A 16,647-nucleotide genomic window follows, 5' to 3' on the forward strand; every position below is an offset into this window, starting at 1 on the left:
GGCCATGGAGTTTTGACTCACGGGTATGATCTATCGGAAATCCGACAAGACGACATGGCCATGTATCGACAAAAGATCACAATTGATCTATACAGACACGAGACGGTTAAAATAGCAACAAAAGTGGGTTCAGACTTTGAAATGGATGATGATTAGGAAACTTTTTATTTTGGTTGGTTAAATTATGACATTCTCTTTATTTAAGTACTAGTTTGTTCATATAATAGATTAAACAATCTTTTGTAGTTCATGTACTAGATTATGTACTCTTATGTGAAACATCTGTTGTCAATGACTAGTTTGTTAATATATAAAACATAGTATAAATAGACATATTAAGAAGTTTCAGGCATTCAAGTCATACGAAAATCCATACATAAATATTATGAAGTTTAGACCAATGATGTGTGGAATTCATCGGCAGAGTCATTTCTTGTTAATCATCATCCTCTTATAGTAGAGGAGTTCCTCTCTCTGGATTTTCAGCATAAACAGTCGTGTCCCCTTGGGCACGACTTTCATAAAATCTCCTTTTTTCTTCAACTGAGTCTCCCAGTCGTCTCCGAGGATTTCTTTCATAACACTTTCGCGACACATGAGGATTTCTAATGTCAACAACTGATGAACTCTGTAGAGTTTAGACGTCAATTTCTCTCATCAGTTGTTGACATTAGATGTCAACAATGGACGTCAACTGTTGACATCTGATGTCAACAACTGATGAACTCTGTAGATTCTTAACAGGGAACATACCCAAACAATATCCTAAAATTTTAACCACAAAATTTAGGGAAAAAGCGAAACGAACCTTGTGTGCGACTTGGTCTTGGACTAAATCTGGAGTTTTGAGTTTGGCGTTTGGATCTCGTCGGCGTTTGGGTCTCGTGGGCGTTTGGGTCCTCGGGTTTTAGAGAGCTGGTGCGAGAAAGAGAGCTGGTGCTCGGGCTCCTAGGTTTCTTGGGTCTAGTGGCTTTGGGGTAAAGAAAGAGAAAGCGAAAGAGAAAGAGAGAGAGATCGGGAAAAAAACAGTCCGACGAGGGGACAGAGAGAATGAGAAGAGATAAGAGAGAGAAGAGAGAGTGAGAGAAAGAGATAGATTGACGGGAAGAGAGAACGAGAAAGAGGAGATATAAGACTGACGCGAAGAGAGAGAGATAGCCAAATAGAGTGTTGGTGAGATTGTAAGAATGTAAGAGGTGAATGGTAAATAGGTAGTTTTGCATAGGTGTTAGTGGCATTGGTGTCCAAATTATGCATTCGGTGGAAAATAGGAAAAAGTTATCATATAGGTAATAGATGAGACGATTTTCCTATATTAAATAAAGTGGAAAGTCTTTGAGGCACAACTAGACTTCTAAAATATAGGCAGCTAAAAAACTATTCGTGCTTTCTTTGGTTTTCACTTCTACCTATGATATAGAACTATAGAACAAACTTTTAGAGCCTTTAGTAACATGATTAGTCAATATAGTAATCGCTTACTTTCTGAAAATTGAATATAATTGGTGGTTTTTTCTTTTCTTTTCTATTTGTTCTTCTGGCTTTATTATACACTTATAGCTTTATAGCTAAAAAGTTGGTATCCATTATATAACCATTGCCAAGTTCAAAACCTTGTTTGGATGCAATTTGTTTTGCAGAAAACGAGTATAGTGAACAATCCGTCTTACATCTGCAAAAATCGTTTCACATAGCAAATTTTTTGTCTAGCTGGGTTAGAAAAGGTAGATTTATATAAAACTACCCATTGCATCAGGTCCCACAAAAACCCATGATAAATCAGAATTATTTTCCACAGCCCAACGGAACGATGATAATAACAATAAAAATAAAATAAAAAGACACAAGCAGGCACTTGAAGATAAACGAAAGATATGAATCATTTTCCTCATTTCAGAGATAGGCAGTCCTTTGGGAACAATCTGATCTTTGAGCCACATGCAAATTCCGAACCCAACGGCAAATAGAAATAGTGTCATCGTTACAAATCGGATAAAAGAATACCTGAGGTTTTGATACAATAATCAACTGTGCATTTTTTTTTTTCGATGAACTTCCCGATCTCCCTGATTATTTAAATCGTGTCACTTTTGCCAAGCTTAAAAATGAAATCGTCTGAAATCATCCTTAAATATCATACATCTTGCACTTTAGCCATTATGTCATTTTCCAACTGGACCATAAAAATCCAACTAGAACACCTAAAATTCTGACAAATTTTAATTACTTAAATTCTGACCAACGGGATTAGGAGAATCAATCAATTTTATATTCTCTTTTTTTCTTCCGTCTTTTGAGCGTGTTGATCTAAAATGTTTGGAACAAAGGAAGATCTCAAAGCTCTCGAGTTTACCTGAAGAGACTTACGGTGCAAGGAACCCACAGGCACAGAGCTCCTCTACTAAATTATGCCTCTTACCAGTTGGTGATAGACCCGCAACATTTGATTCACATCTTGAATCTCTTACAAAAACTTGAATACATAAAACCACCACTCAGAACAAGAAAAATCCTTGTGAGAAAGACAGACGTTCCATCAAAATTATTTCAGAAGTCAAATTACAGCAGAAATAGCTCCAAAGTTTTCTACATAAATAAAGAAAAATAATAAAAAAAACCGAACAAAATCATCAAAAACATGGAGAATAAATCATCAGCGAACTTGCTTCTTCATCCAAATATTGAAGGGGATAAATATTTCCCATGATTAGAAAGAATACTCTAATGGAACAACAATAATCCAAAACGGATTTACTTGTATATAAGTGCATCACGTCCGGGCCCAACACCGATGTAATTCACGGGAACGCCAACGAGCTCTTCTATCCTCTCCACGTATTGCTGCGCAGCCTTTGGAAGGTCCGAATATTTTCTGACCGACGATATATCCGTATTCCATCCAGGCAATACTTCATATTCCACCTGTATAGAATTTGATAAATCGCACACAAAGTCAGAACAAAAAGACTAACATTTTTTTAAAGAAATTCACAGCTCGGCTCACCTTCAACTGCTCGAGAAGGCGAAGGTCGGACGGGAACGATTTGATTGGCGTTCCATCGGCGTGCTTGTAAGCGACCCCCAATTCGATTTCGGAAAACTCGGACAAGACATCGAGCTTTGTGAGATTAAGGGAAGAGAAACCGTTGATTTGACAGCAGAACTTGAGTGCGACGATGTCGAGCCAGCCACAGCGGCGCGGACGGCCGGTGGTCGTCCCGAATTCTTGGCCAGCGAAGCGGAGGAGGTCCCCGCCTTGGCCCAACATTTCCGTCGGGAACGGACCTGACCCAACTCTTGTAGTGTACGCTTTTACCTGCAAACAACTCATGTCAAACATTCATTTATTATTATTATTATTATTATTATTATTATTATTATATACAAGTAGAGGCATAGTTCTAATGTCGAAATTCAACTTTTGTCCTCGCGCAGAAAAAAAAAAATATATCTTGGTGATCAACGGCTTGTTGAGATCCACTAACAGGTCACAGTTTAGTGGGAAAATATCGTATGTATATCCCTTGAGTTTAATTGAAGCGCGGCGATTATTCTCATAGATTCTATAAATATCAGATGTATCCTTGACATTACTATTAATATACCCTAACAAGTTTTATTGAGTCAAATATCCTTTCTATGACTTTCATTTGAATTTCTCGGAGAATTTGATTAAAAAAAGGCAATCAGATTGGCAATCAAAGAAGAAAGTTTTCAAAGAAATTCAAACAATAGTTATAAAAAGGGTCATATTTGACTCAATAAAACTTGTTAGGGTATAAATATGCAATTTATAGAAATGTTAAAGGGATACATCTGATATTTCTAGAAACTACGAGAATAGATGCCTCAGTTCGATCAAATACAAGAATTGAAAAAAAATTAAAAATTAAAAAAAATCCTTAAGAGTATTGTTAGAAGGCTAAATTTTTTAAAGGGAAGAATAGGTTCAGGGGATATGTTGTGGTGAAATAAAATCGAACCGTTCTTTAGCCACAAGAATCATAGGTTTATATAAAATACCATCAGCAACTTTATGAGAAGTAGAAAGAGGAGAGAAGAGTTACCACTCCGATCAGATCGCCGATGACTCTGGGCGCGATTCCAAGACCGGTGCAAATCCCACCGGCGGAAGGGCTTGAAGAAGTGACGAACGGGTATGTCCCAAAGTCAATGTCCAACATGGTGGCTTGGCCTCCCTCGACCAAGACCTTCTTGTTCTGCGAAATGGCGTCGTTCATGACGAGCACGGTGTCGACGATGAACGGTTCGAGCCTCTCGGCGAACCTCTTGTACTTCTCGACCTCGTCTCTGAGCACCTCTGGCGTGTACTCGAAGCCCTTGAACCTCGCCGCGGCGTCCGAGAGAATGAGATCGAGCTTCTGCGGGAAAGTGTCCATGTGCCTGAGATCGCCGACCCTGATTCCGTTCCGGTTGGCCTTGCTTGAGTAGCACGGTCCGATCCCTCTCTTGGTGGTCCCGATGAAGGACTTTGCGAGCTCGGCTTCCCTGAGGCCGTCAATCTCTTGGTGGAAGTCGAAGAGGAGGTGGGCCCGGTCCGAGACGAGGATTCTGCCGCCGCAGGAGACTCCGTTGGCTTCGAGGCCGTCGATCTCGTTGAAGAGACCGGGAAGGTGGACCACGACTCCGTTGCCGATCACGCACATGGTATCTTCGTTGAGAATGCCTGAAGGAACAAGGTGAAGAGCAAACTTCTTTCCCTCCGAGTTGTAGATTGTGTGCCCGGCATTTGCCCCGCCCTGCTCAGAAAAAACAATTTAATTAAAAAAAATTAACCTCGTAAATTCTCATGACATCGATATACTCAGTTCATTGAAGAAAAAAAAATGTATTAGGCAACAATTGAACCGCAATAGAAAAGAGGATATGGTCACACATCATCCAAGTCCAACCATTTCTGGGAAAATGGAAAACATATTAGGGCAACAATTGAACGGCTATAAAAGAAGATAATATTGAAAGTAAGAGATGATAGGCAAAAATGTTAAGTGGAAATTTAGGGTGATTCCCTTTGGGAGAGAAGAGGCCTCTCTAAAGCTTGTATTATCTCAATAAACAACAACCATTTATCAGATAAGGTATTCAACTTATAGCATCTTCAGAGCAACAAGAAATATAGCCTCTGAATTCTCATATAGCATAACATGCTCAGATCCATTGGAAAAAAGAGAAACAGAAAGAGTTATCATGAAACTTAATTTCAGCAATGAAGCCACACGCTATGAAAAAAAACTTTACGAAAATAAAACGATTACACAGCTCATAAACCCGACAAGTAAATCATAAACCGAAATCGCCAACGACCAAGTATCAGAATGAATATATAAACAAAACTAAAAACCCCAGCTTGAAAGAGAGAAATTGTCGAAAACACGGTTTGTTTGTTTGTTTTTTTACCTGACAACGAGCAACGATGTCAAAGTGCTGAGCCAATATATCGACAAGCTTTCCCTTTCCCTCGTCGCCCCATTGGCAACCCAACACACCCGAAACCTGACTCAATGACTCGATGTGACTCAGTCCCTTCGCCCCCGACTCAGCTACGCTCAGCGATGCTGCTGAAGCGGGCTTCATGGAACAGACGATCATGCTTCTCGGGGACACACGGGTCCGCAGAGTCCGAGGGAGCGACAGTGGGATCGAGTCCAGGGTAACGGATGAGAGCTTCATTGTGTAATGCCTTCTCATATATACAAAAAAAAAAAAAAAAAAAAAAAAAAAAAAAAAAAAAAATCAATACCCATCACAAACATGATTGCTCCATAAAAAAAAAAAAAAAAAAAAAAGTACAACTCTGAGACGTCGTGATATGTGCATTTAACCGATGATATCCGTTTACATCATACGAAAATGTCCAAACCTAAAAATTGGGCCCACTCATTCATTGGTGAGGCAATCACATGTTGACGCTGGTAATTCCTAAGATGGAAATCGCTCTTGAAACAAGAGGTACAGACATAATTTCAGAACTTACAAGATTGGGATGACAGTAAGTTAACAGCTTCTGGTGACTGGCCGTGAAGTATCCAAAACCTGTTGATACGATGAGCTTGAAACCCCAACGGAGCGACGGCGACGGTGACGAGGCGTCTGGCACCGGAGGAGGTGGTGGTGGTGAAGCAGGGTCGCTGAGGTCGTAGTGGTGACTCTACTAGTCTGAGTGTGTGTGTCCTTTGGTTAGTGGAAAGGGTTTTAATTTTTTAAAAATATATAAGACGGGCCGGGCCGGAATAGTCTAATTCTTAAAAAACTAGTTGATTTTCTTATGCCTTAAAAAAAAAAAAAAAAAAAAAAAAAAAAAAAAAAAACTAATTGATTTACAAAATAACTTATGTTAGTTAAAATTGTAAGTTGCAAAATAGCCAATAAATAAACATGCACATAAACTTACTGATACATGAATGAATTTTTATTCATGGATCATGGTTGTACTTGTACTTGAGAATCTTTTTTTAAGTTTATTTTAGACATTATTTTGCTAATTTTAGACCGGCTTGACATTTGGTTGATTTGGGTATTTTTGGAAAATTTTCAATTGATTATTTAATTAGACAGGTAATACCCATTTTATCTATTTACACCAAATATTAGCCGATCCATTTTGATCAGATAACGGGTGAGTCAACACATAGGGAGTGAAAATGATATTCTTACTCATGATCGTGATGGACCAGAAAAATAAAATAAAATAAAATTATAGTAAAAGGCAAATTTACATGAATATTATCGTTTCAACACTACTTTACCAAAATCAACCATAAATGCTATAATTTAAGGATTTATCAATAAATAAATTGTGAAAAGACTGTAATACTCTTGATGAAATCGATCACGAAAATTAGGGAATTTGTGACCAATTGATCAAAAAATCTTTAATTTCATGACTAATTTATCATGAACTCTCCAACTTTCATGACCATTCGATCACGAATTATAGACTATTCATGACCGACTAGTCACGAAAATATGAATTTCGTGGACGATTGATCGCGAATTGAGATTTCACGACCAATTGGTCACGAAACCTTGAATTTCGTGGACGATTGATCGCGAATTGAGATTTCACGACCAATTGGTCACGAAACCTTGAATTTCGTGATTGATTTTATAAAGTGTAATATCATCGGTCTGTTTTAGGCATCCGAAAAGCGTTTGGCACAATACAACAATTCACTAAAAATTGATCGGGCCCACGAGCATCGAACCCTGCTTAGGCACACCCGGGCCCACGAATATTGCCAAGAAGGGCCAAGCAAGCCCGCATCAGACCTAGGCAGGTCAGCCTGCTGCCCTGGCTGACTGGAAGGCCTCCTGCCAGCTGCCTGCTCTGACTACCGACCGGCTTCCTGTTTGTTGGCTGCCTTGACTGACCAGTCAGACGCATGCTGGCTGCCTTCCATAGTCAACCAACTGATTGCCTACCTTCCTGCCCCGGCCGACTGGCCGGATGCCTGCCCTGGCCAACCATGGCCGACCGGTCGGACGCCTGTCTGCTTCCTGCCCTGCCCAAGTGGCCGGCCACCTTCCGGCTGTCTTACCTAGTTGACCACTGACCGCCTACCGACAGCCTTCCTTGGCCAATTGGGTTTCGTCCATGTGGTCATTTTGCACGGGTTTGAGCTCCAACAACTCAAGAGTGCTCATTCCGAACCTTGTAGATACAAGTATCAACCCAAGAAAAAAGTAATCAAAATTTGAGTCTCGAAATGTTGATGAAATGCCGTGGAGGCTCGTTTCACTCTAATTCTCTCTCTAAAGTGCCACCCATTGGGAGACTCACATCCACGTCAGAATTGGGGAACTGCTTTGCATGATTTGTAGTTGCGACCTCGTCGCGGTCCTCAATCTGTTCTTTTTCGGCATCATTGGGTGCAATCCAGCCGCTGATTCCACTTGCAGCACTTGCCCCGCGAGTCAGCGTCATTTTTTTAACTTGCGTCGGAAATCCCATTGCTGTTCGGCGAAAAACGAGCAGGCCGAGGAACGGTTAAGAAATCCATGATTCTTACTGTAGCTCCACACAAGCTGCAATCTAGCAAAGGATGACTAGAAGCTGTTTACCTTTTCCAGTGTCCTTTTTAGCTGAAGCAAAGAGAGATTTTTTTTCCTAATCCGATCTCCCGGGAAAGATAAGCTTGAGTCTTTCTAGGTCCGTTTCTAGCTGAATGCTCCTCACAGTCTTGAACGTTCAAATTCCATCTTGGTTCCCTCCCACAAAGACTTACAAGCTTTTATTTCCCATTTCCCCCACTTGAATACTAGATTTCAATCAAAGTTTCACTCGAATTAGCAATGGAAATCCACAAACTCAATTAACGCATCTACATCAGCATATCACTAGTATACATTATTTACTTCACATTCTACATACGGTTCATGACTGGCTCTCGGGAATAGGTATCATCTGAATTCTTCTATCAGTAAAAATTTCGAAAATAGTGCTCTCAATAATAAAGAAAGAATACATATACATATATATATATATATATATATATAATGGAGCCCTTCTTCCACGGTGAAAAATGGAGCTCCGTGAATTCTCCGAGAGGAACAGAGGAGAGAAGCTTCAAAAAGTGATATGAGAATATAAAATATTAAAGCAGTGATTTTTATTAAATATGTAAAAAGGACGCAAGCATTGACCAAAAGCAACGATACAAAATAAATAAATAAAAGTTACTAATAATAATCAGGTGTCTACTAAAGCACGAGACTTGACCGGAACCAGAGTCTCGGTATACAAACCACCAATAGCTGTCCTATGTTTTGCAAGTATTGGAACCGGAACCTTGGTGAGGTTTTTGGTGGCGAGACTGTAGGACATCAAACTCCCGTCTTCTCCCTCCATCAACAGCTCGTCGTCCTTCTAAAACGCTATCGGCTTTGTGACGGCCAAATTACCCGTCCTACAAAATCTGGACCAATGACCTGGCTCGCCGGCGTCCATCACAAACCTCTCGATAGAAGCCGAAACGTAGTTGAAGAAAACCAGCGAGCCCTTCCACACGAGGAGCGTCATCACATCCGTCCATTCAAGCTGAGGCATATCGGCCGTGCCGAAGCTCTCGTCGGACAGGTCGAACCATACCAAAACATTCCTCCTGGCGCCGCTCGACGTGCAATACTGTTGCCAATACAAACGGCCTTTCAGGTACGCCCCGGCACCCACGTCTGACTAAATTGAGCTCTCTTCCTCTCCAAGTGCCGGGTTGTAGAAGACTATTTCGAATCACTTTCATTGAAGACCTATCGATCAAACAAATGATTCCGTTGCATTGACAGAAGTTTAGAGCGACTACATAGGTCCCCGCAGAGTTTGGTTTTGGGCGGATTGGCAGAAAGACTTCTTCTTTCACGAAGGTGCTTGTTATGGAATCGCCGATACTGAGGAGAGAAAGTTGTTGCTTCTTTGGGATGTCGGCATCAAAGCGATACATGTTCACCGAATCCAGTGGTCTAGCTTGCTTGAAGTTTGAGTTCAAGGTGCTTGTTGACAAACTTTCTTTGAAGATCCAATTCCTACCATATACCTCACTTGTTTCTACATATAGCTAATGCACGCACTACCAATCTTTGAAGATCCAATTCCTACCAGGACCAGCATCAAATAATATTTGGTTGCATGGAAGATTATCAGTCAAGAAAGCTCAAGTCCTGTAATGCCTTTCTTGACAATATCTGCTTTAAAGCGCTGGGAGCAAATCAGAGTATTATTTCTGAATATGTTTCTCCATTTACATAATCAAATTACAAAAATATCTCAAATCAGCACACAGTATATTGAATCTAACCTACTCTTATTTGGTATAATAAAAGTAAAATGGAATATATATATATATATATATATATATATATATATATATATAAATATATATTACGCGCACCCATCGAAGTCTTCACTCTCAAATACAGAAACAAAAATAGTAGCTCGTTTCTATCAATCCTTATTTTCTTTAATCTTTAATTATCTTTTTTCTTGCGAGCGACACGATTCGATTGATGGCAGCTTGAGCTGGTAGCAACAGTAATTGTTGTTCTTCCCGAACTCCACGAGAGCGTTGGCCTCTCCGATCATGGATACCACGACCAGCTCGTCAACCACGCGCTGCAACAGCGACGTATCGAGAACGATATTCCTCTCGAACACCTCGCGGCCGAGTTCATATGCGAACCCCAAATCTCCGCGCTTGCAGAATTCAACATTGTGGACAAATAAGAAAGGACATTCGTATCAAACATACCTAAGAAATGCGTACCGATAGATTGGTTGTAATCTTTCATCATCACAAATTTGAAAGGCTCAAGGAAAGCCTGAAAGAGAGTAATGTAGTTCACAATACCAGCAGTGGTGAGTCCTTAGCCATCTTACAAGGCATTACTAATTAGTTGAGAGAGAAAGAGAGAGAGAGAGAGAATCAAATATTAATTTGATTTTACATTTAAAAAAAACTATCAAGCAGTTAAATCTTTATATCAAAATATGAATTGGGTTAAAGGACATTGTTGTTCAATGATATTTGTTAAGTTTGTTGATGACTATTTCTAAGATAGCTCCTATTTTGAATTTGTTAAAAATATCATTCTTGAAACGGGAAAACCTATTTTCCTTATAAATAAAATTGTTAACACGAAGTGGACGCACTTAAATCAATTGGTTAATATTGGAGATGAAACGCAGTCGTTTCGGTCTCTGCTTTTGTTTTATTTTATCTTATGTACAGACACGTGTATAGCGCGGATAGGCTAAGTCAGTTATGTTAGTTGCTCCGTGTATATAAACTCATACACTGTACATTTTCTGGTTAATGAGAATTTATACACTCGATCTCACATTGAGTCGAGATTGTTCTCTCCCAAACACTCTCTCGTTCTGATCTCAATATGGTATCAGAGCTCTAAATTCCGCCATTGTTAGAGCATTTTGGAGCTTCGTCTTTACCTGAACTCGAGTCATCGGAGATACTCTGTTTTTGGCACTGAGTCAATGGAAGAACAGAGCAACACCTCGATGGAGAATTCAGCGTTCGGAGCTTCACGAAGGTCAGTAATCGACGATCCACTGAGTGCATACTATCTTCATCATTCAGACAATCCAGGTACAGTTCTCGTATCTCAATTGCTGAATGGAGATAATTATGCGTCGTGGAATCGATCGATGTTGATTGCGCTGTTAGTGAAGAACAAGTTAGGGTTTGTTGATGGATCTATCGTGAAACCGGATGGATCTGATCCACACCTATTGAATTCATGGAGACGCAACAACCACATCGTGATCTCTTGGTTGTTGAACTCTGTTTCGAAGGAAATTTCATCGAGCATTTTGTTCGGAGAATCAGCTGCGGAGATCTAGAATGACCTGAACGAGAGGTTCCAGCAATCCAATGGACCGTGCATTTTCCAATTGAAACGAGAGCTCACAAACCTAACTCAAGATCAGCGATCGGTTGGGATGTACTTCACAAGGTTGAAAGCGATTTGGGAGGAGTTGAACAATTTTCGACCAAATTGCACCTGTGGAACGTGTAAATGTGGAGGTGTGAAGAAACTTAATGAGTTATTCCAAAATGAGTATGTCATGAGCTTCCTTATGGGACTCAATGACTCGTTCTCAGCAGTGAGGAGTCAAGTGCTACTCATGGATCCCTTTCCTGCAATCAACAAGGTGTTTGCATTAATTACACAAGAGGAGAAACAGCGAAGTGTTGGAAACGAGCACGGCAATGTGGAACAAACCAGTACTGTGGTGATGGCAGTGAAAGATGACTTGCAGAAGAAGCCATAAAAAAAGGACAAAGAGAAACCGACATGTGCTCATTGCAAGATCCCAGGCCACACTGCAGACAAGTGCTACAAACTCCATGGCTATCCTCCGGGGAGCAGGAAGCCGAAGAGTCAGGTCAATTGTGCTGAGGTCAAAGATCAGGCAGTCAAGCATGAGGATCAAGACCAGCTAACAACAGCTCAGTTGTATGAGCAGTGCAACCAGTTGATGGCGATGCTTTCCAGTCACATGAACACCTCCAAGCCTAGCTCATCCAATTCAGATGTCAATCAGACTACCTATGTCACAGGTGCCTGTTACTATGCCAACTCTTGTGATTATTTGTCGAATACACATACAGTATGGCTTTCAGATTCTGGAGCTTCCAAGCACATATTGTTGGAATTGATCTAGGGTTTAAGAAAAAGATTAAACGCTTCGGGAAGCGGCGGAATTTTAAAAAATTTCTTTTCAAGTAAAAACAGTTTTTACTAACCTAGACAAAGAAGCAAGTACATGTAATTAAAAACCAATATGAGCTAAGAGTTTACTAACCTTTCTTGAAGCTTGAACTTTGAAGAAGCTTTTGGAAAGTTTGCAACGCTCGTCTCCCCTCGCAGCACGTCTCTCTTCCTTTCCTCGGCACCTCGAGCAACCACGAAAGTTTCTATCACTAAATCACTCGAAATAAAGGAATTAGTGAGTGGGCACTTTTAAACACCACGACTTAAGAACAAGTCTTGAAGTCCAGAGCTAAACACTAGGTCGAGTGAGGACCTAGGTGCCAAGACAAGAAAAATCGAAAATAAACTAGAGAGAGAGAGAGGATTTTCGGCCACAAGTTCTAGAGAGAGAGTCTCTCAAATCTCTTAAACTTGGATGAATGAAATGTGAGGAAATGAGGCTCCTATTTATAGGAGAGGTCTCACCTTCTATAAGGTAGTTTCCTCTTCTATAGAATATCACATATTCATGAGCCAATTACCTCTTTTCCCACTTGAGATGCTCGGCCAACATAGGCTTCAATAAGCCTTGGATTTGTTTCGTATTTTGTTCCAAGCCTTGCTTTGACTCTCTCTTGGCCGAAGTTATGCTTTCCTTCTAGAGAAATTTGTTTCCTCTTTTTCTTTTGGCCAGTATCTTGATACATTTATGCACAAAATAATCTCTCCTATTTCTCTATAGGGTAGGCGCCCAAGTATCTCTAGAAGGAGCTTCTAGAAGCTTCTTCATTTGTTCATGACAACATGAGAAATGCCCATTAAGAATTTTCAATAAAACTCTTATGAAATGAAATTAATTCACGAGGCCCAATGATCAAGTCATGGCCGAGTGACATTAAGTCATCAAATGAACTTGTCAAAAAATTTATTGACATTCATTTCATCCTTTGTCTCAAAAGACAAAAATACCCTTTTGACTATTTTCGTTCTCGTTTTGACTTAGCTTCCAGTTTAACTATTCCTATCGATGTGATTCGTGACAGTGACCTCATGGACCCAAATGAACAAAGCTTGAGCTAAACACTTGGACTCAAAAGTTCACAAACCTTTTCCAAGTTTAGCTTAATGCCAACTGACTCCACTAAAGAGCTGACACTGAAAATCTCTCGGTTCAAATGAATTTATTTTCTACTCAAGAATTGGACCTAATTATGATGAGCGGATCCACTGAATATTATCTATGTTTACCCTTCATGAATGTCACCAGCTAGTCGGGATTTACTAAATTACCATTTTACCCTTCTAGCTGTTATTTCCTCAACTCCTTTGTCGCTTGTGAATAAGTTAGAAACAATGTATTGACGAGGAGCTAACAAGTCACATTGTTTCATCCAAAAGAATCAGGACTCAATTTGGACATTGGCCAGTTCATTTATTCACACTCCAAGGAACAAAGCATGAGGTGACATACATTGCATTTCAACAATCTTGTAAATGAATTCCATAACTATGAGAACTTCACAAAGTTACTCATGACATACTCACAACTTAGTACTTCACCAATAGGCCCTGTTCGGAATCACATAGTGAGTCCGAACTCTGACTTTCTCAAATGAGAATACTAAGGTGTGAAATGACATGTCTCATTTCAGGATTAAGGTAAGCGCGATGCAATTCATACGTAGTGACTTCGAGACATAAGAGGTTAAATGGTTTGTTCTTATCTTGTCTCTAGAAGTGCGCTGGTCAATTCAGTACCTTTGGAAGATACCTAGAAGAACTATAGAGTCTCCAACTCTCAATGACTCATAACCAGACATCATAGATTCTTCTAACAATCGTACTGAGGTCAATAGTCCTTTGACCCTAAGATTGCGAATATATCGTTTTAAGCAAACTACGAAGAGTTTGTTCATGCAAATCTACATTTGTCTCTTCGTAAGTTGTTTAGTTTGTTTATGGACTAAAAGACTAATGTTTTATCATAAAGCTTCAAACAAATAAAGAATGAATGAACGTTTCAACTTTATTAATGAATGAATAGGCAATTACAAGCAAGAGTCTTCATGAGACTTTATTACATCAAATGTACAAAATAAAGATTACAACTCTTCTTGTTGGCACCATTGACTGTTGGAATCGATCTAGGGTTTGAGAAAATAATTAACCCTTCGGTAAGCGGTGGAATTTTAAAAATTTTCTTTTACAAGTAAAACAGTTTTTACTAACCTAGACAAGTACAAGTACATGTAATTAAAAACCAATATGAGCTAAGAGTTTACTAACCTTTCTTGAAGCTTGAACTTTGAAGAAGCTTTTGGAAAGTTCGCAACGCTCGTCTCCCCTCGCAGCACGTCTCTCTTTCTTTCCTCGGCACCTCGAGCAACCACGAAAGTTTCTATCACTAAATCACTCGAAAAGAAGGAATCAGTGAGTGGGCACTTTTAAACGCTACGACTTAAGAACGAGTCTCAAAGTTGCAGAGCTAAAGACTAGGTCGATTGAGGACCTAGGTGCCAAGACAAGAAAAATCGAAAATATAAACTAGAGAGAGAGAGAGGAAGGGGCGGCCAAGTCTAGAGAGAGAAGCTCTCAATCTCTAAAACTTTGGATTAATGAAAAGTGAGGAATGAGGCTCCTATTTATAGGAGAGGTCTCACCTTCAATAAGGTAGTTTCCTCTTCTATAGAATATCACATATTCATGAGCCAATTTCCCTTTTCCTTCAAAGAGACACACGGCCAAGACTAAGCAAGTAAGTCCTTGGATTTGTTTCCTCTTTTATTTGCTTCTCTCTTGACTCTTTTGGGCGCCTACCTTGCTTTCCCCTTAGGGGAAATTTGTTTCCTCTTTTTCTTTTGGCAAGTATCTTCATACATTCATGCACAAAATATTCTCTCTTTCCTTGGGTGTGTTGGGCGCCTATCCCTATTCTAGAAAGGCCTTCTAGAAGCTTTTCCACTTGTTCATGACAATATGAAAAAGGCCCATTAAGAATTTTCATTAAAATTCTCATGAAATGAAATTAATCCAAAAGGCCCAATTAATCATATTATGGCCGAGTGACATTAAGTCATCAAATGAACTTGTCAAAATTTATTGACATCCATTTCATCCTTATGTCTCAAAAGACAAAATTACCCTTTTGACTATTTTCGTTCTTGTTTTGACTTAGCTTCCAGTTTAACTATTCCTATCGATGTGATTCGTGACAGTGACCTCATGGACCCAAATGAACAAAGCTTGAGCTAAAAACTTGGACTCAAATGTTCACAAACCTTTTCCAAGTTTAGCTTAATGCCAACTGACTCCACTAAAGAGCTGACACTGAAAATCTCTCGGTTCAAATGAATTTGTTTACTACTCAAGAATTCGGCCTAATTATGATGAGCGGATCCACTGAATATTATCTATGTTTACCCTTCATGAATGTCATCAGCTAGTCGGGATTTACTAAATTACCATTTTACCCTTCTAGCTGTTATTTCCTCAACTCCTTTGTCGCTTGTGAATAAGTTAGAAACAATGTATTGACGAGGAGCTAACAAGTCACATTGTTTCATCCAAAAAGAGTCAGGACTCAATTTGGACACTGGCCAGTTCATTTATTCACACTCCAAGGAACAAAGCATGAGGTGACATACATTGCATTTCAGCAATCTTGTACATGAATTCCATATCTATGAGAACTTCACAAAGTTACTCATGACAGACTCACAACTTAGTACTTCACCAATAGGCCTTGTTCGGAATCACATAGTGAGTCCGAACTTTGACTTTCTCAAATGAGAATACTAAGGTGTGAAATGGCATGTCTCATTTCAGGATTAAGGTAAGCATGATGCAATTCATACATAGTGACTTCGAGACATAAGAGGTTAAATGGTTTGTTCTTATATTGTCTCTAGAAGTGCACTGGTCAATTCAGTATCTTCGGAAGATACCTAGAAGAACTATAGAGTCCCCAACTCTCAATGCCTCATAACCAGACATCATAGATTCTTCTAACAATCATACTGAGGTCAATAGTCCTTTGACCCTAAGATTGCGAATATATCATTTTAAGCAAACTACGAAGAGTTTGTTCATGCAAATCTACATTTGTCTCTTCGTAAGTTGTTAAGTTTGTTTATGGACTAAAAGACTAAGGATTTATCATAAAGCTTCAAACAAAGAAAGAATGAATGAACGTTTCAACTTTATTAATGAATGAATAGGCAATTACAAGCAAGAGTCTTCATGAGACTTTATTACATCAAATGTACAAAATAAAGACTACAACTCTTCTTGTGGGCACCATTGACAACAAACTCCCACTTGACTCAAAGAAGGTGTGTGTAGTCCTTCATGCCTAATCCCTCACGATGTTGGTCGAAGACCTTGTTCGCTAGGGCCTTGGTGAATGGATCTGCCAGAGATCTA

General features: G+C 39.6%; 1 protein-coding gene and 1 pseudogene across 1 annotated transcript; one reads left to right on the forward strand and one right to left on the reverse strand.

Annotated features, from left to right (window-relative positions):
* Nucleotides 1-2,510: 2,510 nt before the first annotated feature.
* Nucleotides 2,511-6,198, reverse strand: LOC149393218 (adenylosuccinate synthetase 2, chloroplastic-like). The gene is made up of 5 exons (XM_089617714.1): nucleotides 5,996-6,198; nucleotides 5,419-5,701; nucleotides 4,068-4,760; nucleotides 3,005-3,316; nucleotides 2,511-2,922 (listed from the first exon to the last, which is right to left on the reverse strand). The coding sequence occupies exons 2-5, from the start codon at nucleotides 5,689-5,691 to the stop codon at nucleotides 2,752-2,754; spliced, it is 1,449 nt and encodes a 482-aa protein (XP_089473840.1). The 5' UTR covers nucleotides 5,692-5,701; nucleotides 5,996-6,198; the 3' UTR covers nucleotides 2,511-2,751.
* Nucleotides 6,199-11,005: 4,807 nt separating this feature from the next.
* LOC149393219 (uncharacterized) lies at nucleotides 11,006-12,196 on the forward strand (annotated as a pseudogene).
* Nucleotides 12,197-16,647: the final 4,451 nt, after the last annotated feature.

This window comes from Urtica dioica, chromosome 6, assembly GCF_054948205.1.
Source record: "Urtica dioica subsp. dioica isolate 48M chromosome 6, U.dioica_male_clone48M_v1_H2, whole genome shotgun sequence".
NCBI lineage: Eukaryota > Viridiplantae > Streptophyta > Magnoliopsida > Rosales > Urticaceae > Urtica > Urtica dioica.

Bases quoted from the DNA above. Each gene is read 5' to 3' on its own strand.
- LOC149393218 (XM_089617714.1), bottom strand. From the start codon at position 5,691: ATGAAGCTCTCATCCGTTACCCTGGACTCGATCCCACTGTCGCTCCCT. The intron at 4,761-5,418 runs GTAAAAAAACAA...TTTTCTGAGCAG, and splicing joins ACATCGTTGCTCGTTGTCAG to GGCGGGGCAAATGCCGGGCA. The intron at 2,923-3,004 runs GTGAGCCGAGCT...AATTCTATACAG, and splicing joins GCCTTCTCGAGCAGTTGAAG to GTGGAATATGAAGTATTGCC.